At 37.1% G+C, this 22,695-nt stretch overlaps 1 protein-coding gene across 4 annotated transcripts in view; it reads left to right on the top strand.

Annotated features, from left to right (window-relative positions):
- CLSTN1 (calsyntenin 1) overlaps positions 1 to 22,695 on the top strand; it is a 39,507-nt gene that overhangs the window by 9,184 nt on the left and 7,628 nt on the right. The window contains exons 2-13 of one of the 4 annotated variants that reach the window (XM_086764434.1): positions 969 to 1,091; positions 7,386 to 7,415; positions 8,929 to 9,124; positions 11,265 to 11,473; positions 12,120 to 12,269; positions 12,368 to 12,553; positions 13,734 to 13,982; positions 15,703 to 15,824; positions 17,259 to 17,421; positions 19,593 to 19,643; positions 21,381 to 21,538; positions 22,189 to 22,337. In XM_086764434.1, coding sequence (XP_086620560.1) covers positions 969 to 1,091; positions 7,386 to 7,415; positions 8,929 to 9,124; positions 11,265 to 11,473; positions 12,120 to 12,269; positions 12,368 to 12,553; positions 13,734 to 13,982; positions 15,703 to 15,824; positions 17,259 to 17,421; positions 19,593 to 19,643; positions 21,381 to 21,538; positions 22,189 to 22,337 — 1,786 coding nt within the window. The remainder of the gene's footprint in view (positions 1 to 968; positions 1,092 to 7,385; positions 7,416 to 8,928; positions 9,125 to 11,264; positions 11,474 to 12,119; positions 12,270 to 12,367; positions 12,554 to 13,733; positions 13,983 to 15,702; positions 15,825 to 17,258; positions 17,422 to 19,592; positions 19,644 to 21,380; positions 21,539 to 22,188; positions 22,338 to 22,695) is intronic. The other 3 variants (XM_086764435.1, XM_086764436.1, XM_086764437.1) reach the window with 3 other exon arrangements.

Below are 22,695 nucleotides of genomic sequence, written 5' to 3'. Positions count from 1 at the left end.
AGGCAGCTACTAAATAACTGATATAAAAAGTATTCAGTATTTTACTCAGATTTCAAGACATTAAATTAGATATCAGAAGAGGCCTGAGATTTTGATCCTTTCTTCCAGCAGTGTTTGAAATCTTCATTGGGTATATCTTTGATTAAAGAGTACAGAGTACAAGTCCTCCAAACCCAGAAGGGCCTGGAATGCTTGTGTTGCATCTCTGCAGCTGAGATGTGGGACTGTGAAGCCGATGTCTTCCCCCTCTCCTCCCTCCCTTTCTTGCATTTTACCGAGTTGCCCAGTTTCAGCAGAACTCCTGGAGATTTCCTTTACCCAGGATGCCATATAAATGACTGGTAAAACTGATACCAAAGGTTCTGGATTTAGATCTTAGACAGAAATGGCTGTTGCTCCCTGTTTGTTTCCTCAGCAAGTGTCGTTAGGCCTTGTGTAGAAATTAGTTAAGTTTGGTCTCTTGTCCACCTGTTCTCTTAATGATAATAAACTGTACACAAGACCAAATGCTGAAACTAGAAAAAGCCTTCATGCTCTGAAGAGTAGTCCACCAACTGCATCCCAAGTTTTCCAAGAAGTAGGGTGTAAACAAACCCATGTGTTGCATGTTGGCCAGTCTTTTTTTGTCTCGGGCTGAATATAGGATTTTCTAGTGTCACGCTTGGCACTGATAGCAGCTCCCCATCACTGTTAAAAGGTTTTTGAATTGCACTTCAGGGGCATTTTAAATCCCAGCATAACAAAGAGATTAATTTAGATTCTCCGAGTTACTTTTGGAAAGCCTGCAGAGACACTGAAGTCTTCTGAACATACTTAGCCAAGATTTTGTCTCAGATTTTTTAATTTAGTGAAATACTGGTTCAGATTTAGAAAAAATGAGAGGCAAATATTCAAATCAGTATTATAAAGCATTTTTAAAAGAAGTTTAGTTTCAAACATTTTGACTTTGTGCATTGTTTTCCTTTCAGTTAACAAGCATAAGCCATGGATTGAAACAACTTATCATGGAATAGTTACAGAAAATGACAACACGGTGCTCTTGGACCCCCCTTTAATAGCCCTGGACAAAGATGCACCTCTGCGTTTTGCAGGTAAAGAATTCATCTACTTATCTTGTTTAAAAAGTGGAAATGCTTTTTTGATGACAAATGCTGTGTGTTGCTTAGTGTGTTTTCCCTAACAGCAGCATAATGTTTTGAAGCTTTAAGACCCTAGGAAATGTTTGTGCTTGGACCAGAGTTTTATTTCCTGTTTACAACTGTAAATATACAGCTGTATGCAGATATCCAAACCAGAGAGTACTCTGTATTGCAGATATTCTGTGCTTCTTTCAATTTCATGTGTATATGTTAATTTTTCTGTTTTGTTGGTGGGTTTTTTTTTTTATGGAGTGATTGGTTTTGTTGGTTTGTTTCGTTGTTTGGTTATTTTTTTTGCATATTGTCTAAGCTTTTCCTCAGTTCTCTGGATTCCACGTTTCACAGCATTCAGTCCGGGAGTTCCAAAACTATTATTTTCTTATTATTCTGAAGAGAGTTTTTGGTTTTCTTAGTGTTTTTTATTTCTGTCTTAATAGGTTGAAAACAGTAATCAGTAGAATTAAAATTACATTTCTGTGGTAAGTTTGCTTAGCGGTCTGGGGTATTTTAAAAAATGAATGGCCTCTTCTACATGAAGAAAAGACTTTTTCTCCTCTAGCAAAGACTATAGAGAATGATACACAAGATATTTGCAAAACGTAGACCAATTCTTCACTTTCAGCTTAGGACTGGCGGATGACACTTTTCTTACAAACTTCTGTGGTAGGTTTTTTCCAGAAACAACCGTTTAAGGTTACTGTATTCATTAATTGGATGCATTATTATGGAAAGTACTTTTTTGACTTGACAAAATATTAGAAAACTCTGTTTGAAGAATATCATCAGGTATCTGCAGGCATTTAAATTAGTTGTAGTGGATAACACAGTGAAATACTTGCAGAAGCTTACTTGGTTAAGTAAAGTTCTAGTGTTAAGAATCCTAGTAAAATACCTAGAGAATGTGACATTAGCTGTTTCTGGGAACTTTACTTAGCCTGACTTCAAGAAGGAAGTGACAGAAAAACAGAGTTATTAAATTAGCAGACATTTGAAATGTTCAGGATGCTGACTGCGTTGTGTGCTACAGTATTATGTCAGCTCAGTCATAATTTCTTAGAGTGGTACTTAAAAGAACAGTTTGTTGTATTATCATAAGGCTGTAATAATATCCAAGGCTGCTGTACCAATAAAGGAAGTTCAGAGACAGTGGTAAACCTCTGAAATCCAAACTTTCTCCTGTACTGGATACACATGGCAGAGGCTCTTAAGTGATCTTGACGGGAAGTAAAACTACTGTCTATGAACAAAAAACCTTTTCGTTTCCAAATGAGGAAGCTTGTGTTGGGATACATAAAATCTGTTGGTTTGACAGCATTGAACGGGTTTTAAAAATGGCAGTTTTACCCCTCTTGGTGGATAGTAAAAGTAAATAAATTTTCCTTGATATGACTCTGTTGGATTTGAATTGCGTAAATTTTGAATGTGGTATGGGAATCTGTAAAAGTATTCATCTAGCATTAAATGGAACAATACTTGAATCTGTCTTTGAGGAGACCAAATGTGGGAGTGGTGTTGAATCAGCGTTACCAGTTCTAGTTGGCGGTGCTGTAGTCATGTCCTGGAACGGAGAATAGCATTGTTATTGTCCAGCAGCATCTCTGTGGGTGTTTAAGTGTGAGAAGCCTATTAGATCAGTGACATGTTTTCACAGCAAAACAAAGCATTTTCAGGATTAAATGACTGTTTCAGCCATAACCAGTATATTCCTACTTAGAAATCAAATTTATTCATACTTCAAAAGGTTGGATATTTTAATTAATTGTGCCCCCTAGCTGAGCTGTGAAACTTCTGAACTGTCTGCAGGTTTAAAATATTTTAAATAGAGCTTTTTTTGCTTTATTTCAATTTTGAACATGTTGAAACATCTTGAAACTAGATCATTTAAATACTTTGTAGTACGTGAACTATGAGACAAGTAGAAGTAATATATTATTGCTTTGCTCGCTCCATGCTGTGGGAAGGATTTTAAAATTCAGGTGTGTAGAAATAAGTATGGTTATATAGACGCTTATATCTAGGGGAATTTGTGTGCTTTTACATCTAAAACGACACTTTTGAAAACAGAGTTTGAACACAGTCATGCCAGATTGCCTTGCCTTACTGCCCAACGTGTAGAGACCCTGTGGAATCAGTATTTTTGTACCATGACTGTTAGAGATCTGCTTGAGAAGACAATGACCCTTCCTGTTTCTCAATGAAACTTTTCTGTATTACAAATTGAGTCACGTTGGAATTCGATCCTAGGTGGTTTTGCTGAAAAAATGAAGTAAAGGACAGCTACATTTTCTACTGTACATTAGAGTAAATCGTGTCTAAAATCAGTTTGGTGTCTGAAGCTCTCAGTATGAATTTTGCCCTTACTAAGGGGAACTGAAGAAGCAGCTGAATTTTTATTGCATTTGAAACAAACAATATTGTATCTGGATGCCTTCACATCACTGGATGTGGTTTATTATGAGAGTATAATGCAGGGTCTTGCTAGCAAGATGTTTGAAATATTTCCCTTGTGGAAGGGAATATTTCCTCGGTTTTTTGATGTGTCTGTAATAGGGTTTTAATCCCTCTTCCTCCCCCCCTAGAGAAAACCACTTATCAGCCACGGTACTTTATTTTCCCCTTACTAATCTGAGATGCAAGAAGTATTTCTGTGGGGGTTAGGAATTTTTTGACTGAACATGAATATGCATAGATCTTTGACAATGATCTTGCAGAATCTCTATTCATTCTTTAAAAAAACCCACCCAGAATCCACCAAGCCTCTCCCCGGAGGTGTGTGGAGTTCGCGTGTTCCGGTGGGTGAGCGCTGATGCCGTGTTTCCAGGCGGCACCACCAGCCTGTGTTTGTTTAGGGCTGGGAGCTGTGCTGACGTCCTGTCTATGGCAGGGCTGTGTGCAATGCAGCGCTTGGCTGGGTGAGGGTTATAAAGAAATGATACGGAGAGAATGACACTGTGTAATCAAACAAAGGTTTTGATCTTGTCACATCCAGGGAGTGATTCAGTGAGCGTATAACAAATATGTCACACAGCTGGGTGGCAAACCTAAGAGGAAGTTTCGTTGCAATAGTGCTTCAGCCATTTTTGTGTCAAATGGAGAGGGATAGCGAACTCCAAAGTTTGAAGAGAGTCTGATCGAATATCTATGTCCAGTTTAAATATCTTATGAACCTTTCTTATAACTATACAATGTGATTAAGTATTTTACATCGTTATATCATGACAGTAGAGAAAGAGATAAAGCACTAAAAGTCAAAGCTTAAAATTCTGCCAAATCTTTTCTGTCATTTGATTGTCCTGCACTGGGAGAAATACAGAATGCCTTTAGGAAGAGGGTTACTGTATCTTTTCTTGCTCACATAAGTTCCACATGTGTTATCTGTAAAATGAAAAATGTTTTTTCAGCTGTAATTAGAGCTGAGTGAAACACTGTAATCTGCTATCCTAGTTACAGTTTATTCAGCTGAACAGCTTCCGATATATCAAATAAAAACTATTTCGCAGATGGATTATCATTCTGTTCTAAGATTAGAAGAGGTAGAAAATTATTTCCGTAATGTATCTCAACTTCATAATGAAATGAGGGAAAAAAGCGCATATGACATAGCATGAAACCTTAAGGAGCATGGTATGGCACTAAGTTTACTTAATGACTTAATGGTGATAAAAAATTCACTGCCAAGAATTCTGTAGTCAGAGAAGAGCCTTACCTACACTGTATAAATACATGCATTTCATAACTGAGATGACAGCGAGTATCATCTGTGTGTGGGAATATTAATCTGTATATTGTCTTATTTCTCTTGAAACTGCTCTGTAACAGTCTGTAATACATGTTTGAGAAAGGAAGGGCAGCTGTACTTTCAAGAATTAGTCCTTTTTGCTACTTTTCTTTGCAGAGACACTTTGAAAAAGGGAGCCTAAAAAGCCTGTTAGGTTGGGAGCTCTGCATTTGCTTATTTAGAGCACTTACGTCATAAGTAGCACCAAGTTTTTATGCATTATAACTTTTTTCAGTCGCAAGAACCTTGTTTATGTAGTTATGAGAGGGCTTTTTGTTAATCTCACTAGTGTGTGAAGTGGAAAATATTATTGTATCGGGTCAGTTATTGTTCTGAGAGGCATCTGGCAGGAATTGAGCTGTAGTATACCTTGAACTGCAGCTTTATACTTTAAAAAGCATCTGGAGACACACAGATACTTACTGGAGATCTTATTTATGTCTTATGCTCAGAAGAGAAAAATATAATGCCTGAACTTCCTAGCAGCCAAACTGGGGTTGGTGCCAGAGTTAAAGGTCACTTCAGATGATAAAAGAACTGACCAGTTTTTAAACTGCCTCCCCTTCTCCCAAATAGATAATTGCCGCATTGATGCACTTCTCTCTCTTCTCTTCTCTCCATTACCAGGCTTTCTGCTTTAATGCTCCCTTCTGTGTGGTTTTTTTTTGTGTTGTGGTGTTTTTTTTTTTGGTTTTGTTTTTTTTTTTTGCTTTACACACCGTGGCTGGCTCTCACGGTTCGAGTTACTGGAAGGGGGCAGGGAGGTGGGTGTACAGGAGTAGGAGATGTGGAATATTTAAAAGCTTATAGTTGGAATGTCACTTGCGGCTAATTGGTGGTGTCAGCCACGAATTTAGGCAGTGTAAAATTTTCTTGAATGATTCTGTTGCAAAAACACATGAAAATCTGTGGTTGTATTTATACCCTGTGTAAGAATAGACTGAAATAAATTATGTGGGTTCCACAAGAGGCAGCATACTTGGTGCATTAAAATAAAGAGCTGATTATAAACCTGGGGATTACCTGAAGTGAGATTCAGGGAGAACGTAATGAGAGCTATTTCAGAAACTGGCTCCTTTTAAAATGAAGGACTAGAGATCATGATACATTATAAGATAATTTTCCTTAATTATATTTCTGCTTCAATATTAAACTGTCAATTTGCCTTTTTAAGAAAAATATTTCTCTGTAACTATGGTGCCTCATCTCTTTAAGGCCGCTCTAGAATGGAGACTCGGAATGACTGTGTTATTGCAAGTTGTTTGAAATGTGTGAGAATTACAGGAGATCTGCTAGAAGTGATTTTAAGGGTAGAGGTTCTGCTTTGTTTTACTAGAATTTGGGTCAAAAAATGACAGTAAGCAGGAAAAAATAATTGATATGCTGGATGATATGTAGAAGGTGGTACTTGGGGGTTTAACAAATTACGGTTTCCAGGGGACTGAAGAACAGGGTTAACTGTCTTTTTATTAAAACTGTGCCTGTCACAGTCATCTCATGCCATTGTTAAAATTCCGTTATACCTGAGAGCTCCTCAGAAGCGTGGGAGATCCAGGACACTGTGGAAGCCTGTACTTTTCTGCAGTGGCTGGAGGGGACAAGGCAGGCTGCTCTAGGGCATCCTGGGTGCTAGCAGGTGAATATATTTGAGTTTCTGAATCTCTTCTGTCTAGCATGGCAGTATTTCAGCCGTAGAATAAAATGATAGAAGCTGTTGGTTGGTTGTTGAACCTGGAAAAGCAGTGTGCTTCTAGGAAAATATATAGCTCCCCCCTCTATTTCTTATATTAAAGCTTTTGTGTTCATTACGATCACAATTTAATGTGTATGTTTTTAAATCATGAATTATGGCAATACTGTCAAGTTGAGTTTGATGTAGAATTGAAATTTTGAAAATGCTAGGGGCTGTACAACCTAGACCAATTAAAAAAATACATGGAAACACAAAAATCCTGTGACTATTTAAATTTTTTCTTTATTTTTTTTCTGGAACACAGAAGGGGAATACAGTGTTTTTTAATTGTAGAAACATGGTAGTTTCAGTATAATAGATAAAAGCTTATTTAAATTATTTGCCATGTCTTCTTTAAATAGAGTAGTACAAATAAATTCTGATTAAAATTCTACTTTAGGGATAGTTCTTAACATGCAATTTTGAAGGTATCTTTTGTTAACTAGTTTGTATTATTATTTAAAAAAAAAGAAAGAAAAGAAGAAAAAAGCATTTCAATAAACTTTGTAAATACTTCAGAATTCTACAAATGACAACCTGAATTTAAAAGATTAAATCATATTTAACATAACTAAAACTCTAAAATTGTAACAGTTACAGCAAATCACCACTGGAATTTCAGAATACAATTTTTTCCAAAGCTTTTCTGTGTAATGTGTGCATCTTTGCCTTTTCCTTATTTGCTCCCTTTCAACCTTTCCTGTTACTGACTTGGGTTTATCTTTTCTCCCTTTAGAGAGTTTTGAGGTGACAGTCACCAAAGAAGGTGATAAAGGGTTCTTTCTATCCCTTTTATGACTATTAACCTACTAACTTTGGTTATGAAATGGGGAATCAGCACTGAAACAGAAGATCCTGTCATGCTCTTTTGTCCCATTTATTCTCCCAGTTTTTTTTCTATTTTAAAATATATTGATAAAAACTGTTATGTAACCAAACCCTGAGTTAGAAATATCGGTAAATCAGACATCCATTTGAACCATTTGGGATTATTGTACCTTGTATGGCCACTGAGGTTGATTTTGGGGAAAGTAGTTTTCTGGTATTTTCACTGGTAGTTTACTTCTTTGGGACATCTGAAGTTTTTTTTCATGTGCTATGGGATCTAGTCGGGGATATCCCTGCTCCTTGTAGAGGGGTTGGACTAGATGACCTTTGAAGGTCCCTTCCAACCCTAACCATCTATGATTCTGTGATTCTAAAGTAATATTTAACTGTCAAAGCATTGTATGACCTTCCCTGCAGTACGCTTCCTTCAGTAGTTTAAAATCTGAATCAAATATTTTTTTTTAATACCTCTAGACATGTTTACAGTAGGAGTGCACTCTTGGTACTATCGTACTGCTGCAGCTATAATGGCAAAATAGTGGTTTGTGTTAGTGTAACAAAATCACCTTCAAAATGTAGTAAGGTAAAAAGAAAGCGTAGGGGATGAAACTGTTAATGGAGTGGCTTTCGTTAGCACAGCTCGGTGTGCTAGGCTCACTCTGCATCATGTGTGACAGATTGAGCTCGCCGTGCCAGCAAGAGGTCTCCTAGTGTAACCTTGGGCTTAGATGTGTTTTTAAATGATGTACTAGGGGCTTCTGTTGCAAGTTTGTCAGGATGAACAGTTTGAATAGAAAGGAAAGCCTACTAAATCATTCCATGCGAGAGCTTCCTTGGTGTAACGTACTTGGTCTGTGTTAGTAGGTAGCTGTTGAAATGGATGCCTGAGAAGTTGGTATTTCTACCTTTCTCATTCAGTAGTTTATTTTGATTCCCTAATTTTAGCCAGGTACATTGCACAGGAAGACTTTGTTCTTTGATTTGTTGACAGAATTTCTGTAATTATGGTGCTGAACCTGTACTTGAAGCTTTTTCATCCCTTGACTTGTAACTGTGCATTTTAACCTTTTGCTCTGGTCAAAACAAACAAGCTGCCCAGCTATTCCCAGTAGCTTGGCATAGAAGATATTACCAGTGGCCTTGGCTGTATGCTCTCATAAGATCTACTCTTACCCTAGAGCTATCTCAAGTACTCCTGTGAAATGCCTGTCTACATCTCTCTTTCTCTTTTGTATTCCTGCATGAATGGATGCAAAGTAAACAAGTTGCTTGGAAGGCAGACGTTTGCTTCTTTTTACTAAAGTTCCCAGAAATCACTCATTTTAAAGCACAATGCTCTTGCTTTGTCCACAGACCCTCACAAACCCTTGGCTGCAAAATATTTGGTCATTTATTTTAAAAATGAGTAGTAATTTTGACCCGTTCTAACCTCTCTTACTTTGAATCTGTAGGTGAGATTTGTGGATTTAAAATTCATGGACAAAATGTTCCCTTTGAAGCAGTGGTAGTGGATAAATCCACTGGTGAGGGAATCATACGCTCTAAAGAAAAGCTTGACTGTGAACTACAGAAGGACTACACGTTCACCATACAGGCCTATGACTGTGGAAAGGGACCAGATGGAGCGAATGCAAAAAAATCCCACAAGTAAGTAAATCTGTGGTGGGCTGAGGGGAAGCTTGGTTTCAAGTGGTCTCCTGCTCATGGTGATTTGTGGTCTGTGTATTTAGAGTAAATGTAAACCGAGTGTTAATACTGGAAGACTTGCATATAACGGAAGTATAAATAGCAACAAAATGGAAATAAGCTGTTTTGGTATCTCTTTAGCTGTATTCTAGATGATACTGCTTTATGCCTTGATGTCTCTGAATTTACATTAGAAAATAATATGGAGATACAAGCAGGAAGACTCTTGATATAGATAAAATCTGGCTTGAATTGGTGTAAAGAATTTGCATGGGATACGAAGCCTGGGCATTGTTTCAGAATTCAGTTTCTAAAACTGAAAAACTGCTTCAAGAAGTCAATCTATATTAAATTTGACAAAATGGAAAATAATGCATGTTGCTGTCATTTCCAGACAGCCTCACAAAAAAAAAAAAAGCAGGATCAATAGCATAAGGTTCATCTCTGCCTAGATTAAAGAAGGGGAACAAAGCAATCTTCAGATGATCTTTTATCTAAAGAAAAAACCACAATGTAAAATGCTCTGTAGAAAATCCTCTTGAGAATAACTGTTTAAACACCCTGGTGTAAACATCTGCAGAACATGTGGAAGATTACTGTTTGTGTGAAGCAAAGAATGGCATAAATAAGATAAGGAATAGACTAGCAGCAGTCATCTTGGTGACAAATGCAACCTTGTTACTCTATAGCTGTATGCTTCAAATAGGCAGCAGAAAGTTATTTCCTTAAGGATTACACTTACAGAAAATAGGTATGCCCTTAAACTCTACCTGGTACTCAAATTGATTTTTGAAGAAAGATTTCAAAGAGAGAGACGGCAACAAGTGTTTTGTTGAGTTGGCTGGAATTATATTCTTTGTTCAGTTTGATAGTGTACAGTTCCTTTTCCACACTGTAGAGCTTTTTTCCTACAAATTTTTCTATCTGTGTTGGTTAATTGACATGTAAACTTTCTTCTGATGGACCTCGTAAAAATTATGGCTATCCAAATTCCTGGCTATGTAATGAACAAGTAGAGATCTAGCAGCATGCTCTGCAACTCCACTTTTCCCACAGCAGAATGATGGGTTTCCTGTGCCTACAAACTGCTGTTGAATTTTCCCTGCCGTGTGGCTGTGTTGGTGTTTGTTTTGTGACTTTTTAACCATCTTGGACTTAAAGTCGGGAATATAGAGAAGGCCGTTTTTTGTAGCATTTGTCTAGTGCATAGGATAAGATAAAACCTTAAAGATACGGGGTTTTTTAGCATAAGCAATAGACAACTTCTGCTGTTATGGAAAGACTGTAGTGATTGAATTCTTTGTTAGCGTATGTTCCAGATACTTTTCATTGTTCACCTTTTCTCCTTGGTCACTGACAGAAACTGCATTATTTTCCTATTCTGTACATACCAGCAATCAGGGACAAGCATGAAAGGATGGAATTCAAGGTGCAACCTGTTCGGGATTATTTATCTTGCTATATGATGATTTAATCATATAGCAAGATAAATAATCATGTGATCTTCCACTTTGATTCTTTCATTTAAATTGCTTGATCTCCCATCCCTACAATCCAATAAATAGCCAGTTTTCACTGACTTACACAGTTCAGTACTTTATCAAAAGAAAGCTAATCATACGCACTTGACTGAACTCTTAGTCTAAGACCAGTCTTAACTGTCATTCTTGTTCACATGAAATAAAAATTGGGTGTTTGTATCAAATACTCTGACAGTAGTAAAGAATTAGAAGGATTGTACTGTTTTAACAGAAGTAAAAACCTATTTTGTCACAACTGTATTTTGTTGTATTTCTGTAAAACGGTGGCCATTTAATAGCTGCAATACAATGGTTTGAATTCTATTTGCAAATAAACAGCAATAGTAAGCAGTAAGCTCAAACTATACTGAATCATATAGCAACACACAGGAAAAATATCTATGGCTTTCCTAGTAGGGTAGTTGAGGTGGTGAGTTTTATTAGTCATCAGTCACTTCTTTCAGGAAGCTTAAATTCTGAAGGATAGCTTCATCTGTATGAAGGAGCTGTTTATCAGATTCCTTGGTATGAATGGGAGTTTTGGGATTTATAGGAAACTGACCTTTCTGTTTTGTTTCCAGAGCAACAGTTCATATTCAGGTGAACGATGTTAATGAGTACGCCCCTGTGTTCAAAGAGAAGTCGTACAAGGCCACGGTTATTGAAGGGAAGAGGTCTGACAACATCCTGAAAGTGGAAGCAGTGGATGCAGATTGTTCACCTCAGTTCAGCCAGATTTGCAATTATGAAATTGTAACTCCGGATGTACCTTTCGCTATTGACAAGGATGGTAAGAACACAGTGCGAGGTGGAGTGGGGATTACTGTAATTTGCCATCCCAAGAATAGGACTTCAAATGGGTCAGCATAAAACTACAGCAACCGTATTTTAACCCTTTCCAAAGCATAGTTAAATGGAGGTGTTCACTTCAGCAGTTTGATAATGAAAAGTGAGGTGTCTTCCAATGCCAGTACCGTGCGCTATGTACTGATATAAGGAGCAGATGATGTGTTGCATGTGTATTGTTTCTGGTAAAATGCTTTTCAAAACAAAGGAAATATCGTAGCTGTATTATGATGAAAACCAGCTCTTTGTAGACTTTTTTCCCCCCCTGTAGTTTTCTATTCTGTATTAGGATAGCTTTTGCTAATTAGCTTTCAAAAATGAGTAGTGTAACACACTGTTAAGAGCCTTAGGAGTATACACTTGCTGTTCTGGGTTTGTGTGCTCGTCTCTGGATTTACGTAATTTTTAACGAATCTGGGCCTGATGTCTGAAAAGTCAGCGAAGAGCTAATTCACTTGCAGGTGTGTCTGTTTAAGTCTTGGTACCTGTAGAAGTACACAGCTGGTATCTGGATGCATTTAATGTGACAGTGACCCTGAGAAATGACTAGATATTGGTGTCTGATTATTGCTTTTTTGTGTGTGTGTCAGGTTATATAAAAAACACAGAAAAGTTAAACTACGGTAAAGAACATCAGTATAAACTGACAGTAACAGCGTATGACTGTGGGAAGAAGAGAGCTGCTGAGGATGTGTTGGTTAAAATTAGCATTAAGCCTACATGCAAGCCTGGCTGGCAAGGTTGGTTTGATCTCCTTCCCATCTGCTTCTAGCATTTCTCAGTACCTTCAGTTAAATGCAAGAGATTTTAAATATTGCTTCTCTGGATAAATCCACAGGTTGGAGCAAAAGAATAGAATATGAGCCTGGTACTGGTTCATTAGCTCTCTTCCCCAGTATGCGTTTGGAGACATGTGATGAGCCAATAACTTCAATTCAAGCAACAGTTGAACTAGAAACCAACCATATTGGTAAAGGCTGTGATAGAGACACCTACTCTGAGAAATCCATTCACAGACTCTGTGGTAAGAATGCTTTTGTTAAAGTGGTCTCTCTTTTTTATTAGTTTTTCTTTGAATGCTGTGTTAGACCACAAATCAATGAGTGGATACGGTCTTCATTCACGTGTAGTTTCCTCCAACATTTTGCCCTGCAGGCAATAAAAAGCATGAAATTGACTGAAGGTGACTTTTAAAATAATTCTCAAATACAGTGAAGAATCCCTTCTGCCTTCCACTAGCTTATGTAGACTATTAATTTCGCTCCCATGAGATTCATGTTCAAGAGCCGAGAGGATGTTATACATGTGGCAGCGTACAGCCGTTAAAACCTCTGTTTCTCTGAGGTGTGATGGATGTGAAGGATGCAATGTAAGAAATACATGGTAAAAAACTAGATGTGAAATTGAAGAAAGTATGGTTTGCAAAAAAACAGTTTACTTTGGATCAGTTAAATTTATACTGTGCTTGCCCCAGTAATAAAGGGCACTTTGGCATTCACGTATGCTGCAGTTAAAGGTCTTATGAAAAGTTTAGGAATCCTTGGTAGCCAATATGGAAGAATCGACATTACAGGACAAATTATCACTGTTTTATGTCTTCAGCTTCAGTTGAAGTTAGTTGAAAGTGTGAGTAGAGTGTAACCCTAGAGACCCAGGCGATTCCTAAGCTATTCCCTGATGAGGTCACTGTGACACTAATGATTTAGGCTTGAAGTGGGGAAAAAACAGCAAGCTGAGTACCTGCTGAGTGTCATTGCTCCTGGCTATGGTATTATTAGTCAGTGATCTGGGAGGGGATGCTTATGCAGCCCTCTTCAGCTGGATGGATATTACTTTTTCAACTAGTATAGCATCAAGAGAGACATAATATTCATGAGGCTGAGGGACAAGTGGTATTAATGTAAGGGTTCCTGAGATAGAATAACAAAATAAGGTTCTACAGCTGTAGAGATAGTAAGCAAAACAATTTCAATGAGATTAGTTGTCTACCCAGAAGTTTAAATTTATGGAAGTTGTCGTGATACTAGATATCTATTATTAGTGCCCCGTTATTCAAAAGGAGAGTTGTGTGTGATGGTAGTGCGTAATCCTTACAGTTGGTGCTGAAAAATTAGTGCTCAGAAAAAAACCAAACAGTTTAGTTTGAAACCAGCAGAGATCTTTTTAGTTTCTACATTTTTTTAATTTGAGCTTTTTTGTTGTAGGTGCTGCTTCTGGCACAGCTGAGCTACTTCCCCCTCCAAGTAGTGCTGCGAACTGGACAATAGGACTTCCAACTGATAATGGTCATGACAGTGACCAAGTCTTTGAATTTAACGGCACACAAGCTGTGAAGATTCCAGATGGCGTTGTCACAGTCAATCTAAAAGAGCCCTTCATGATTTCAGTGTGGATGAGGCATGGGCCTGGAACCAAAGAGAAGGAGACAATTCTGTGCAATTCAGACAAGACAGGTTTGTCAGTACTTCACATATAAACAGTTTCATTGTTGCGTTTTGTTTGTTTTTATATGCTGTGGCAGCATATGTGAGAACCTTAATTTTTTTCTCCAGGTTAGGTTTTCCTTGGAAGTGAAGTGGACTGTAACAGTCGCTCTTTATTGTGCTCACCCACAGAGGCATGGCCTTAGATTATGTAGCTTCGTTTTTGGATTAGACAGCATTTTTCTCTAATTAGATATTGATTTATAGTATGCATTTTTTTTTTGCAATGGTAGTTGACTTATTCTGGCAATGCGGTCTTGATTTTGCATCTCCAAAGATAGCCTTACTCTTGATGTTTAGTGACAGCATTTACTACTACATCTTTTTTCCTAGGAGGAGATAATTTCTTTCTCCAGTGCGGAAGTTTCTTTTCACCCTATGCATAATTTCAGTCTCTGTGAGTGCTACAGACACAGTCATTTTGAAGCTGCTGTTAATAACAAAGAAACCTGATAACCCTGTTTCCATAATTGCTATCTTATGGGGGTAAAAGAATTCTTGTCTTTGTTAGCTGGAGCAATGGATTTGTTCAGTGTATTAGAAAGATACTTTATTGAAAATGCTGCTAGGCTTTTCAAAGAAAACTACACTGAATATAGAGCAAATGCAGCAGCCCTCACCCTTAGTTAAATTAAATTTTATTTTAAAATAGGAAAGATTTAGCAGTATTTATTACTGTAAAAGCATTTCTGTGAAAGTGACTGTCGTTCGGAACCAGGTACAAATATTCTCCTCTTTTCCCGAACTTCAGTCGTTCCTGTTAATCCAAAACGAAAACTTTGTATTCATGGAAGTGAGTGAACTGGAGAAAAAAGGCAAATTTAAATATGATTTTTCCTGTTTTAAAGTACATGGGAAGCAGACCTTCAAAACAAGTTTTCCTTTTTTTTTTTTTTTCCTTTCCCCCTTAGTTTGAACTAACTATATAACTTTTGTGACAGATAGTTTCCAATAGTAGAAATATCGTTTGCCTTCATTTCAATGGTACACCACACAATACTGAAGGACTGGAAGAAGGTTTGTTGAAGGGAGGCAATTTAGAATATATTGCGCTGGATAAATACAGTCAGATTTAATGCTGTCAGGCTGAAAGACTGACATGATAGTGGTATTTTTTTTTTCTTTCCCTCCTTTCTTGACTCATACATGCCGTGGAATGGATGATGTAGCTAAAATATTTATTTTCCTGATTCTTATCTGTTTCTGTAGCATCTCACCTTTGTGTTTATTTTAAATGTTAAATCCTTTAGAGCTGTGACTATTTAGTTTTCTCTTCGGAAAGCATTTCCACCTGCCATCATGTATACATGTTCCAAAACCGTAATTAGATGGGATAGAAGCTACTCATTTATAACAAAAGAGCTCTTCTATTTGCAAATAGAGCTTTTTTTCCCTTTTTCTCCTGCTAATAGGTTTGTCTCTGTGAGTCTTCAGTCCTGTGCCTTGAATTAGATTGCATTTAGAGACAGACATGTCTCTCTATTTTACAGTCTCTTGGGTTGTTCAACAATGTTTGCCTAATGACTATTACAGGTGTTTGTCAGTCCTTTTAACATGCCTGATTTACTTCTACATTTGATTCTTCCTATCAGTTACTTAGGGATTTACGTGTGAAATTACAGCACAGGTGAATTTTTGGAGTTCTTAAGGTTTACAGAAAATAATAATGTTAATTAAAACTCTTGTGCAGATATGAACAGACACCACTACACACTCTATGTACACAACTGCCGACTTGTTTTCCTCTTCCGCCAAGATCCTTCAGAGAGGAAAACATACAAACCTGCTGAATTCCACTGGAAACTAAATCAGGTAAGTATGGAAGGACAGTTGGTAGGATGTTAGAATGCAATGAAAACCATCGGAGACTAAATTCCCTGATAGTATAATTATTAATTAATACTTATTGCAACTGTGGCCTCCTGCTGCCATGTTTTATAGAACAATACTTTTCTATTTGTGATCAAGTGTCAGAGGTAGATTCAGCTGTACCTTTTCATCTTGAGTAAGACATACTGCTTTAGTGGTATTATTAAACCCAGTGGGACACTAATGAAATAAAGTACAAGTCACTGTCCTGAAAGGTAGTAAAATGTGGATTTATACGTGAAAATTCAATGTCAGTCTTTTAGATGTGATGTCACTTATTTTCACTAAATACATTGTAAGGTGCTGTGCGTGAGAAAATGGGAAGTATTCCAGTTTGTTTCTAGCATTAAAGTACTTCTGAGCATGTGACGTTTTTGCAGATCAAAGTGTTAATAGGATAACAGAAGAACTCCTCCTTAATCCTTTTTCACACTGAAATAAAATGTGTGCCTTTTACACAGTGTGAGCAGTAGCCACAAATCAGTTTCCCTAATTGTATTTTACTCCACAAAAATAGAGTTAATAGGCCTCTGAGGGATGCAGGTACTTTCTGCTTCCTATTTAGAGAGAGGAGTTGTCTGTTTGTATTCTTTCAGTCATGTATTCTTAATTTAGATTTGAAAGCCAAGGCTGTAATAACTAATTTTTCCTTGCGTCCTGCTGTGATCTGCAGAACTTAATTTCTGTGAATTCATGATGTTATGATCATGAAGAGTGAGACAGAAGGGACTAAATATTGAAATATTTTGTGTGCTTTTCCAGCCCTCTGGATCTGAGTGATAAACTATCACTGTGTATCTGTAAACTTATACAGATTTTTTTAGTTGCTTTACTCTTGCGGGTCTGTTTTGCCAGTTACCTAAACAATGAGTATCTTTCTAATGTAGTTAACTATATCCTCTTTCCTGTGCAGGGCAATGTATACTGTTTTAATGGTGAAATGCTTGTATATGTCCTTATGGGAGGATTGTTACTTTCCAAAAACTAAACAACTTTCACTATAAATAATTCTGTCGTGGAAGACTTTTTTTATATATTCAAGATTGTCATGTTCTTTTCTAAACAGTCCCTAAACAGCTTGCATGTAGATATGTATTTTAAAATTTAAATGTGCTGTTATTAGATCGTATAAGAATTAAAGGAGTGGACATAGATGCAACTTCCTATATAGGCAGTAGAAGGAAATAAACTATTTACAAATGTATGATACTTGGTTTCCTTTTTTTCAGATGCATGCCATGTGTGTAAAATTTAAAGTATGGCTGTCAGTATGTCCGCATGTGTGTATATGCAAAATGTGCGTCAGATCAGTTATTCAACTGTAACTTTAAAAAAAAAAAAAAAAAAACTAGTATTTTTAAAACTTTCTTTACTCAGGTGTGTGACAAAGAGTGGCATCATTATGTCCTCAATGTTGAATTTCCTGCGGTAACTCTTTATGTAGACGGTGTTTCGTATGATCCTTTCCCAGTGACTGAAGATTACCCACTTCATCCTTCAAAGATAGAAACGCAGCTAGTAGTTGGAGCATGTTGGCAAGGTAACTATTTACAATTGTTAAAACTTTTAATTAACTTTTTAAAATGAAGTCTTTGTGGTTAGCCTAGAAGTACATAGCAGATCTTTTTAGTGCATGAAAGATAACTGGTTTTGCTTTTTGCAGATTATTTTTGCTCCTAGCTAGTATCACATATTTCCTCTCTTGGTCATGTTTTCTGTGAGATTTTTTTTTTTGCTCGTTGGCCACAGGTGCCTATGAAATAGGAAGCTACTCACCAAGCAGCATTCCATCAAAGTGATTTTTGTGGTAACCATGGGAATATAGACAGCTGCTTTGTAATAACAGTTGTAAGAGTACATCATATACTTCAGATTACTAAACAGAACACTTAATTTCAAGTAGATTGAAAAGCATATTGTAGGAAAAGTGTTCTCATAAATGGAAGCATGACCAGCAGGCAATTCAACTAAGCAACACAGTGATCCTGTCTTTTGGATATTTTATCATTTCTGCATATAAAAATAAACTTAGAAAGCATCTGCTTTATTGTATGCAGACTATGACTTAGAACACAATATTCTGCATGCTGTAAAGTGCCAGTTCATGTGCTTTAATACTTATGAAACCTACAGTTCAAAGCTTCAGAAAAGGGAGGAGAATGCATCTGAACATGAAGGCTGATGACCAGAGATCTCTGTAACAAAGCTCTTGCTTCACAGTCCTGAACTGAACTGTTTGCTTGCTGATCGAATTACAGCCTAGCTGATATAAAGCTGATCTTTTTGGTCAGAGATGGACACAGTGTTAAATCATTCATGTTTCATTGTAGCAGAGAATATAGACTGTAGTTGCAGGCTGCAGTAATACGTAGAAGTAGCTTGTGAATGAATGATAAATGGAGAGCTTTGAGAAATTTTAATCAAATTAATAGTCTTCTGTCTTATAATATCTCTTTTCTCTTTGAGTTTCAAGGCTTTGAAGTGTGAATGAAGGTTAAATTATCAAAATATACTCTCCATCAAATTTACTGTTTTGTGACAAGTTCACTGTTTTTCAGGATTAATGTTATTTCAGTGCTGAATTCATTCTGTTGTCCCTTCCTTTGAGTCAATTAATTGTTTTCTCCATAATTCATCTCATTCCGTTCGTGACTTTCCAACTATCTCATCTAGCTCAAAGGGAAACTATAGGGGCTGGTTTTCAAAAAACTGGAGCTTGGAAACTCTGTTCCAGAGAAGCGTGTGGATTGTCTGATGGCTTCCATATATGTTCTGCATCCTAACAAAAGCGTATACGTTCAGTTCAAAAACTCCTGTGCTTTCATTTTGGTACCATTATATGATTCTTAAATTTTTATTTTTTTATTTTTTTTTTTTAATGACAGCAGACTGAAATAGGAGCATTAAAAGAACTTGAGGCACTACCTTTTAAAAATTCCACCAAAAGCCTGATTTTTTCAGGAATTGGAACATGGGGGGAAAAAAAGGCGTGCCAAAGGAATAAAGTTGGTGCTTAAGGCCATCCTCTTAGTCTTACCAAGATTTTAAAATACGTCAGGCTACTGTAAGTTATACATACAGCTCTCCTGTAAGGAGAGAGAGATTTTTATGCTTTTGAAAAAATTATTTAACATTTCTTTTAAAAGATCAAAAGCTGTTTTTTGTTTTTAGTGCTTCCACCCAGATGCTTCCATCTGACAAATTGACTGCTTAATACATGATACTGTTATGATAAAAAAATCTATGTGGGTAATGGCTCCTTTTGATCAGCATTTAATTCCTTCTGGTGACTTGCTGATATAGACTGGATCGATCTCACCTTAATTTCCCCTTTAGCAGTTGGAAGAGGAGAAAATAAATTGAGCCAGTTGATGGACCTGTATCTCATTACTCATAGCGGTTTGTGCGAGGTTGGGTATCTGTTGTTAAGTGTTCTCCAGTGTGACTGGTTTTACTGCAGCTTGTCTGGGGGGCTCTTCAGGTTGTCTTGTCGTGAACGGTATGTTCTTGTAACGACATAGTAATGCTTCTTCCCTGCATTGCAGCTGTTAGTGTTTCAGAGAACTCATAATCCTTGAGAAGGTGGGTCAAGTGTAAGCAGACTTTTGGGGGAAGGTGCTGCTGGGTATTTTCTGGGATAAGAGAGTTTGCCAACTTGTAATTACTTGCTCCTTTCCCTATTGTCCTATTCTTTGTCTTACTTTTCTACAGAATATACAGGAAATGAAAATGACAATGAAACTGTGCCTGAGACCTCTGCAGGTTGCTGGAGTTTTTTTCCCTACTGTTTTATTTCATTTTTATGCCAAGACATTGCTTCATCTCACACGCAGCATGAAATGCAGGCATTGCATTCGGGCCATTGACCTTCACATAATCCTCTCCTAGGCTTGTTTCTTGTGCTTCTATTTCCAGAGCTTCATCAGCTGATTTTTTTTTTCTTATCTTTTTTTTTTTTTTTATTGCACCCAAATGCACATCCATGTACAAATGTGCAACCATTGTGATTGCAGTGAAGTGGTGTAAAATAAGTTGCTGATATAAAATACCAGCTATAATTTCTTTTGTCCAGTTTTGTTAAAACATAAATGCATCTCATCCTATATAAATATAAATACATATATATATATATATATATGTAGATATGTGTGTGTATTAGTGTTATCCAGTAGGGTGGGAAGGACCTCTGGAAGTCAAGTAGCTCTGCTCCCCATTCATAGCAAGACCAATTAAATATTTAGATCAGGTTGCTTGTGTATAACTTTAGTTTACAGTGGATACTCCATCAGAAATTGATACAAAGTTCTAATTACAGTGAATGGACATGAAAGCTTTGGTTACCAAGTATTTCAGGTTGGCTACAGGGTTTTATTTTCTTTGAAACTTTTAATGATGGTTTGGTGGATTTTGTGTCTTGAGACGCTTAAAATTAGTGTATATTTCTAAATGTATATTCAAGATATGTACTCCTTCTGTAAAGTTTAAGAATTCTGGAACGGTATAATTACAAGGGACTTCTAGCTGTGCATCGCACTTAAATTTGGCAAGGAATTGACAGAATCCAGAGGCTAGAAGCCTAAGCTGTGCAAATCTAAACTGAAAATCACGTAATTTTAACAGGGCCATTCACTACTGAAAAGTTTTATCGAGTTATGCCAGGAATCTTTTATCACTTAGTCTTTAAAACAAGCTTAAACATCTTTCTAAAAATCTGGTAGCTTAGTAAGTGATGACTTTGACATACGAATTTCCGGGTGATGTTCTGTGGTCTGTTTAGCAAGATGGACTAGGTGATCATCGTGATGTCATCTGCAAAAAAATAAATATCTAGGCAATAAGGGGCTTACTGGGTTGCAGTGCATTGAACTTAACTCTCTTATCTAGAAATGAGTTAGCTGAGTTTAAACTGCTCGATTGAGTTCATACAGAGAAGAAACCACCTTTAAAGGGAAGCAGTTAACTCTTAGGCACCTTTTTCAGAATGAGCTGAATCACTTTGTGAAGTTCTTTTCTATCCTTTGAGTATAAAGAGAGCCTGTAATGGTTGGTTTAGATATAGATGACTAAGATCAAGATGAAGGATGCTGTCATCTTCTATCCTGATGGGCATTGCCTGTTTTGTAGAGAACTGACTGGTAGGAGACATTACCTCAACATGCAAATTCAGGTTTCACAGTTCATCTTGTTGGTTCTGTCTTTCATTTCTGAAGAACACCACCTCGCTGTACGGGCGATTTCTTGTGAAATGTTTGTTACGGAAATGTTAGCCTTAGTTGCACAGTTCAAGATGGCCACACCTGTTTTGAAGGCCATGTGCATGGTGAACTGTTCAATTCTTTCTTTATGCTTGAACATAATCACAAGGTTAACACTCAGAATGGATAAAAACTAACCTGCATGTATATAATACTTTATGGTATCAGAAGGCATATTTGTTGTTTTACAAAAGTGAAAAGAATCAAAGCTTACAAAGACTTTTTCCTTCCTCCCTTTATGAAGGCGGTGAACTCCACATGGCTCAGTTTTTCCGAGGCAATCTGGCGGGTTTGATGATTCGTTCTGGTAAACTGGAAAACAAGAAAGTGATAGATTGCCTGTATACTTGCAAAGAGGGGCTGGATTTGCAAATGGCTGATGGCGTCGGCAAAGGCGTGAAGGTAAAGTTGCATGTGGATGAAGGGGAGAGTGTATATTGCTTTGCTAATAATAGGAGTTTTGCTAGCAGAGTTAGTAGCGGTGTCTCAAATAAAACAAGCTGATCTATTGTGATGTTTTGCATTAAGATTACATGAAAACTGGGAAATCTTCCTTGTATAGGCATGGTCTTAGTGCAGTTTAAGAATGAAAGTTATTGTGTTCTCTTTAAGTCTTAAAGAGAATTCCCTATTTGTGAGCCTCTCTGTCTAATAAAAGACAGATTTTTAACAAGCAGCTTAGTAGAATGAGACTGACTTGCACACTGCCTTTTAGTAGCAAGGCTGTGTGAACAGAGCTAAATTTCTCCTTTATGTTAGCTGTCTCTATTCCATGCTACTAGAATCTTCACATCAGATCTATAAGTGCCTAGGTTTTTTTCTTAAAGAACGGAACACTGTATTTGACGGGAATAAAGAAGCTTGACTGTGTACTACAAGGCCAGTAAATAATGGCCTTATTGCTTTGAATACTGATGTAATTACCATAGCTTATACCAGACTAATCAGTGCTGAACTTCCAGTTTTAATTATCAGATCACGTTACTGTTTGGGTATTCTCTTTTTTTTTTTTTTTTTTTTTTTTTTTTTTTTTTTTTCCCCTCTTCTTTCAGGTCCACATGAACCCGAGTCAGTCAACACTGACCTTAGAAGGGGACGATATTGACAGAGTTGATAAGGCCATGCAACACATTTCCTATCTGAACTCCCGTCAGTTCCCAACGCCTGGGATTCGAAGGCTTAAAATCACCAGTGTTGTCAAGTATGTCCCGGTGCTGAGATAATGTGTCTCTGTACGGTGATCCTGAAGCCTGGAATGGTGTTTGTGTGTCTCAGTTGTGATAAACAAAGGAGTCTTGCTGTATATAACGATCACAGACTTGAATACGGCAAACGTTTTCTACACCAGCACTCTTATTTTCTTCCTGAGAGTGTAGTAAGAAGTGTGTAAGATCAGGAGGAACTTGTTGCAAGGGTATGCTGTGAGTATGTCTCCAGTATCACAGCCTTCATTAAAGGTGTTATCTGTGGCTGTTTAGTCGTAGCACAGAAAATGGGGCCAAATGTTAACTGTAAGTAAAAATTAACTGTAAGATTGCTCCCTTGGTGGGGAATTCCTA

The sequence above is a fragment of the Chlamydotis macqueenii genome, chromosome 21, assembly GCF_036417535.1.
Source record: "Chlamydotis macqueenii isolate bChlMac1 chromosome 21, bChlMac1.mat, whole genome shotgun sequence".
Taxonomy (NCBI): domain Eukaryota; kingdom Metazoa; phylum Chordata; class Aves; order Otidiformes; family Otididae; genus Chlamydotis; species Chlamydotis macqueenii.
This window is presented reverse-complemented; position numbering and strand designations above follow the sequence as displayed.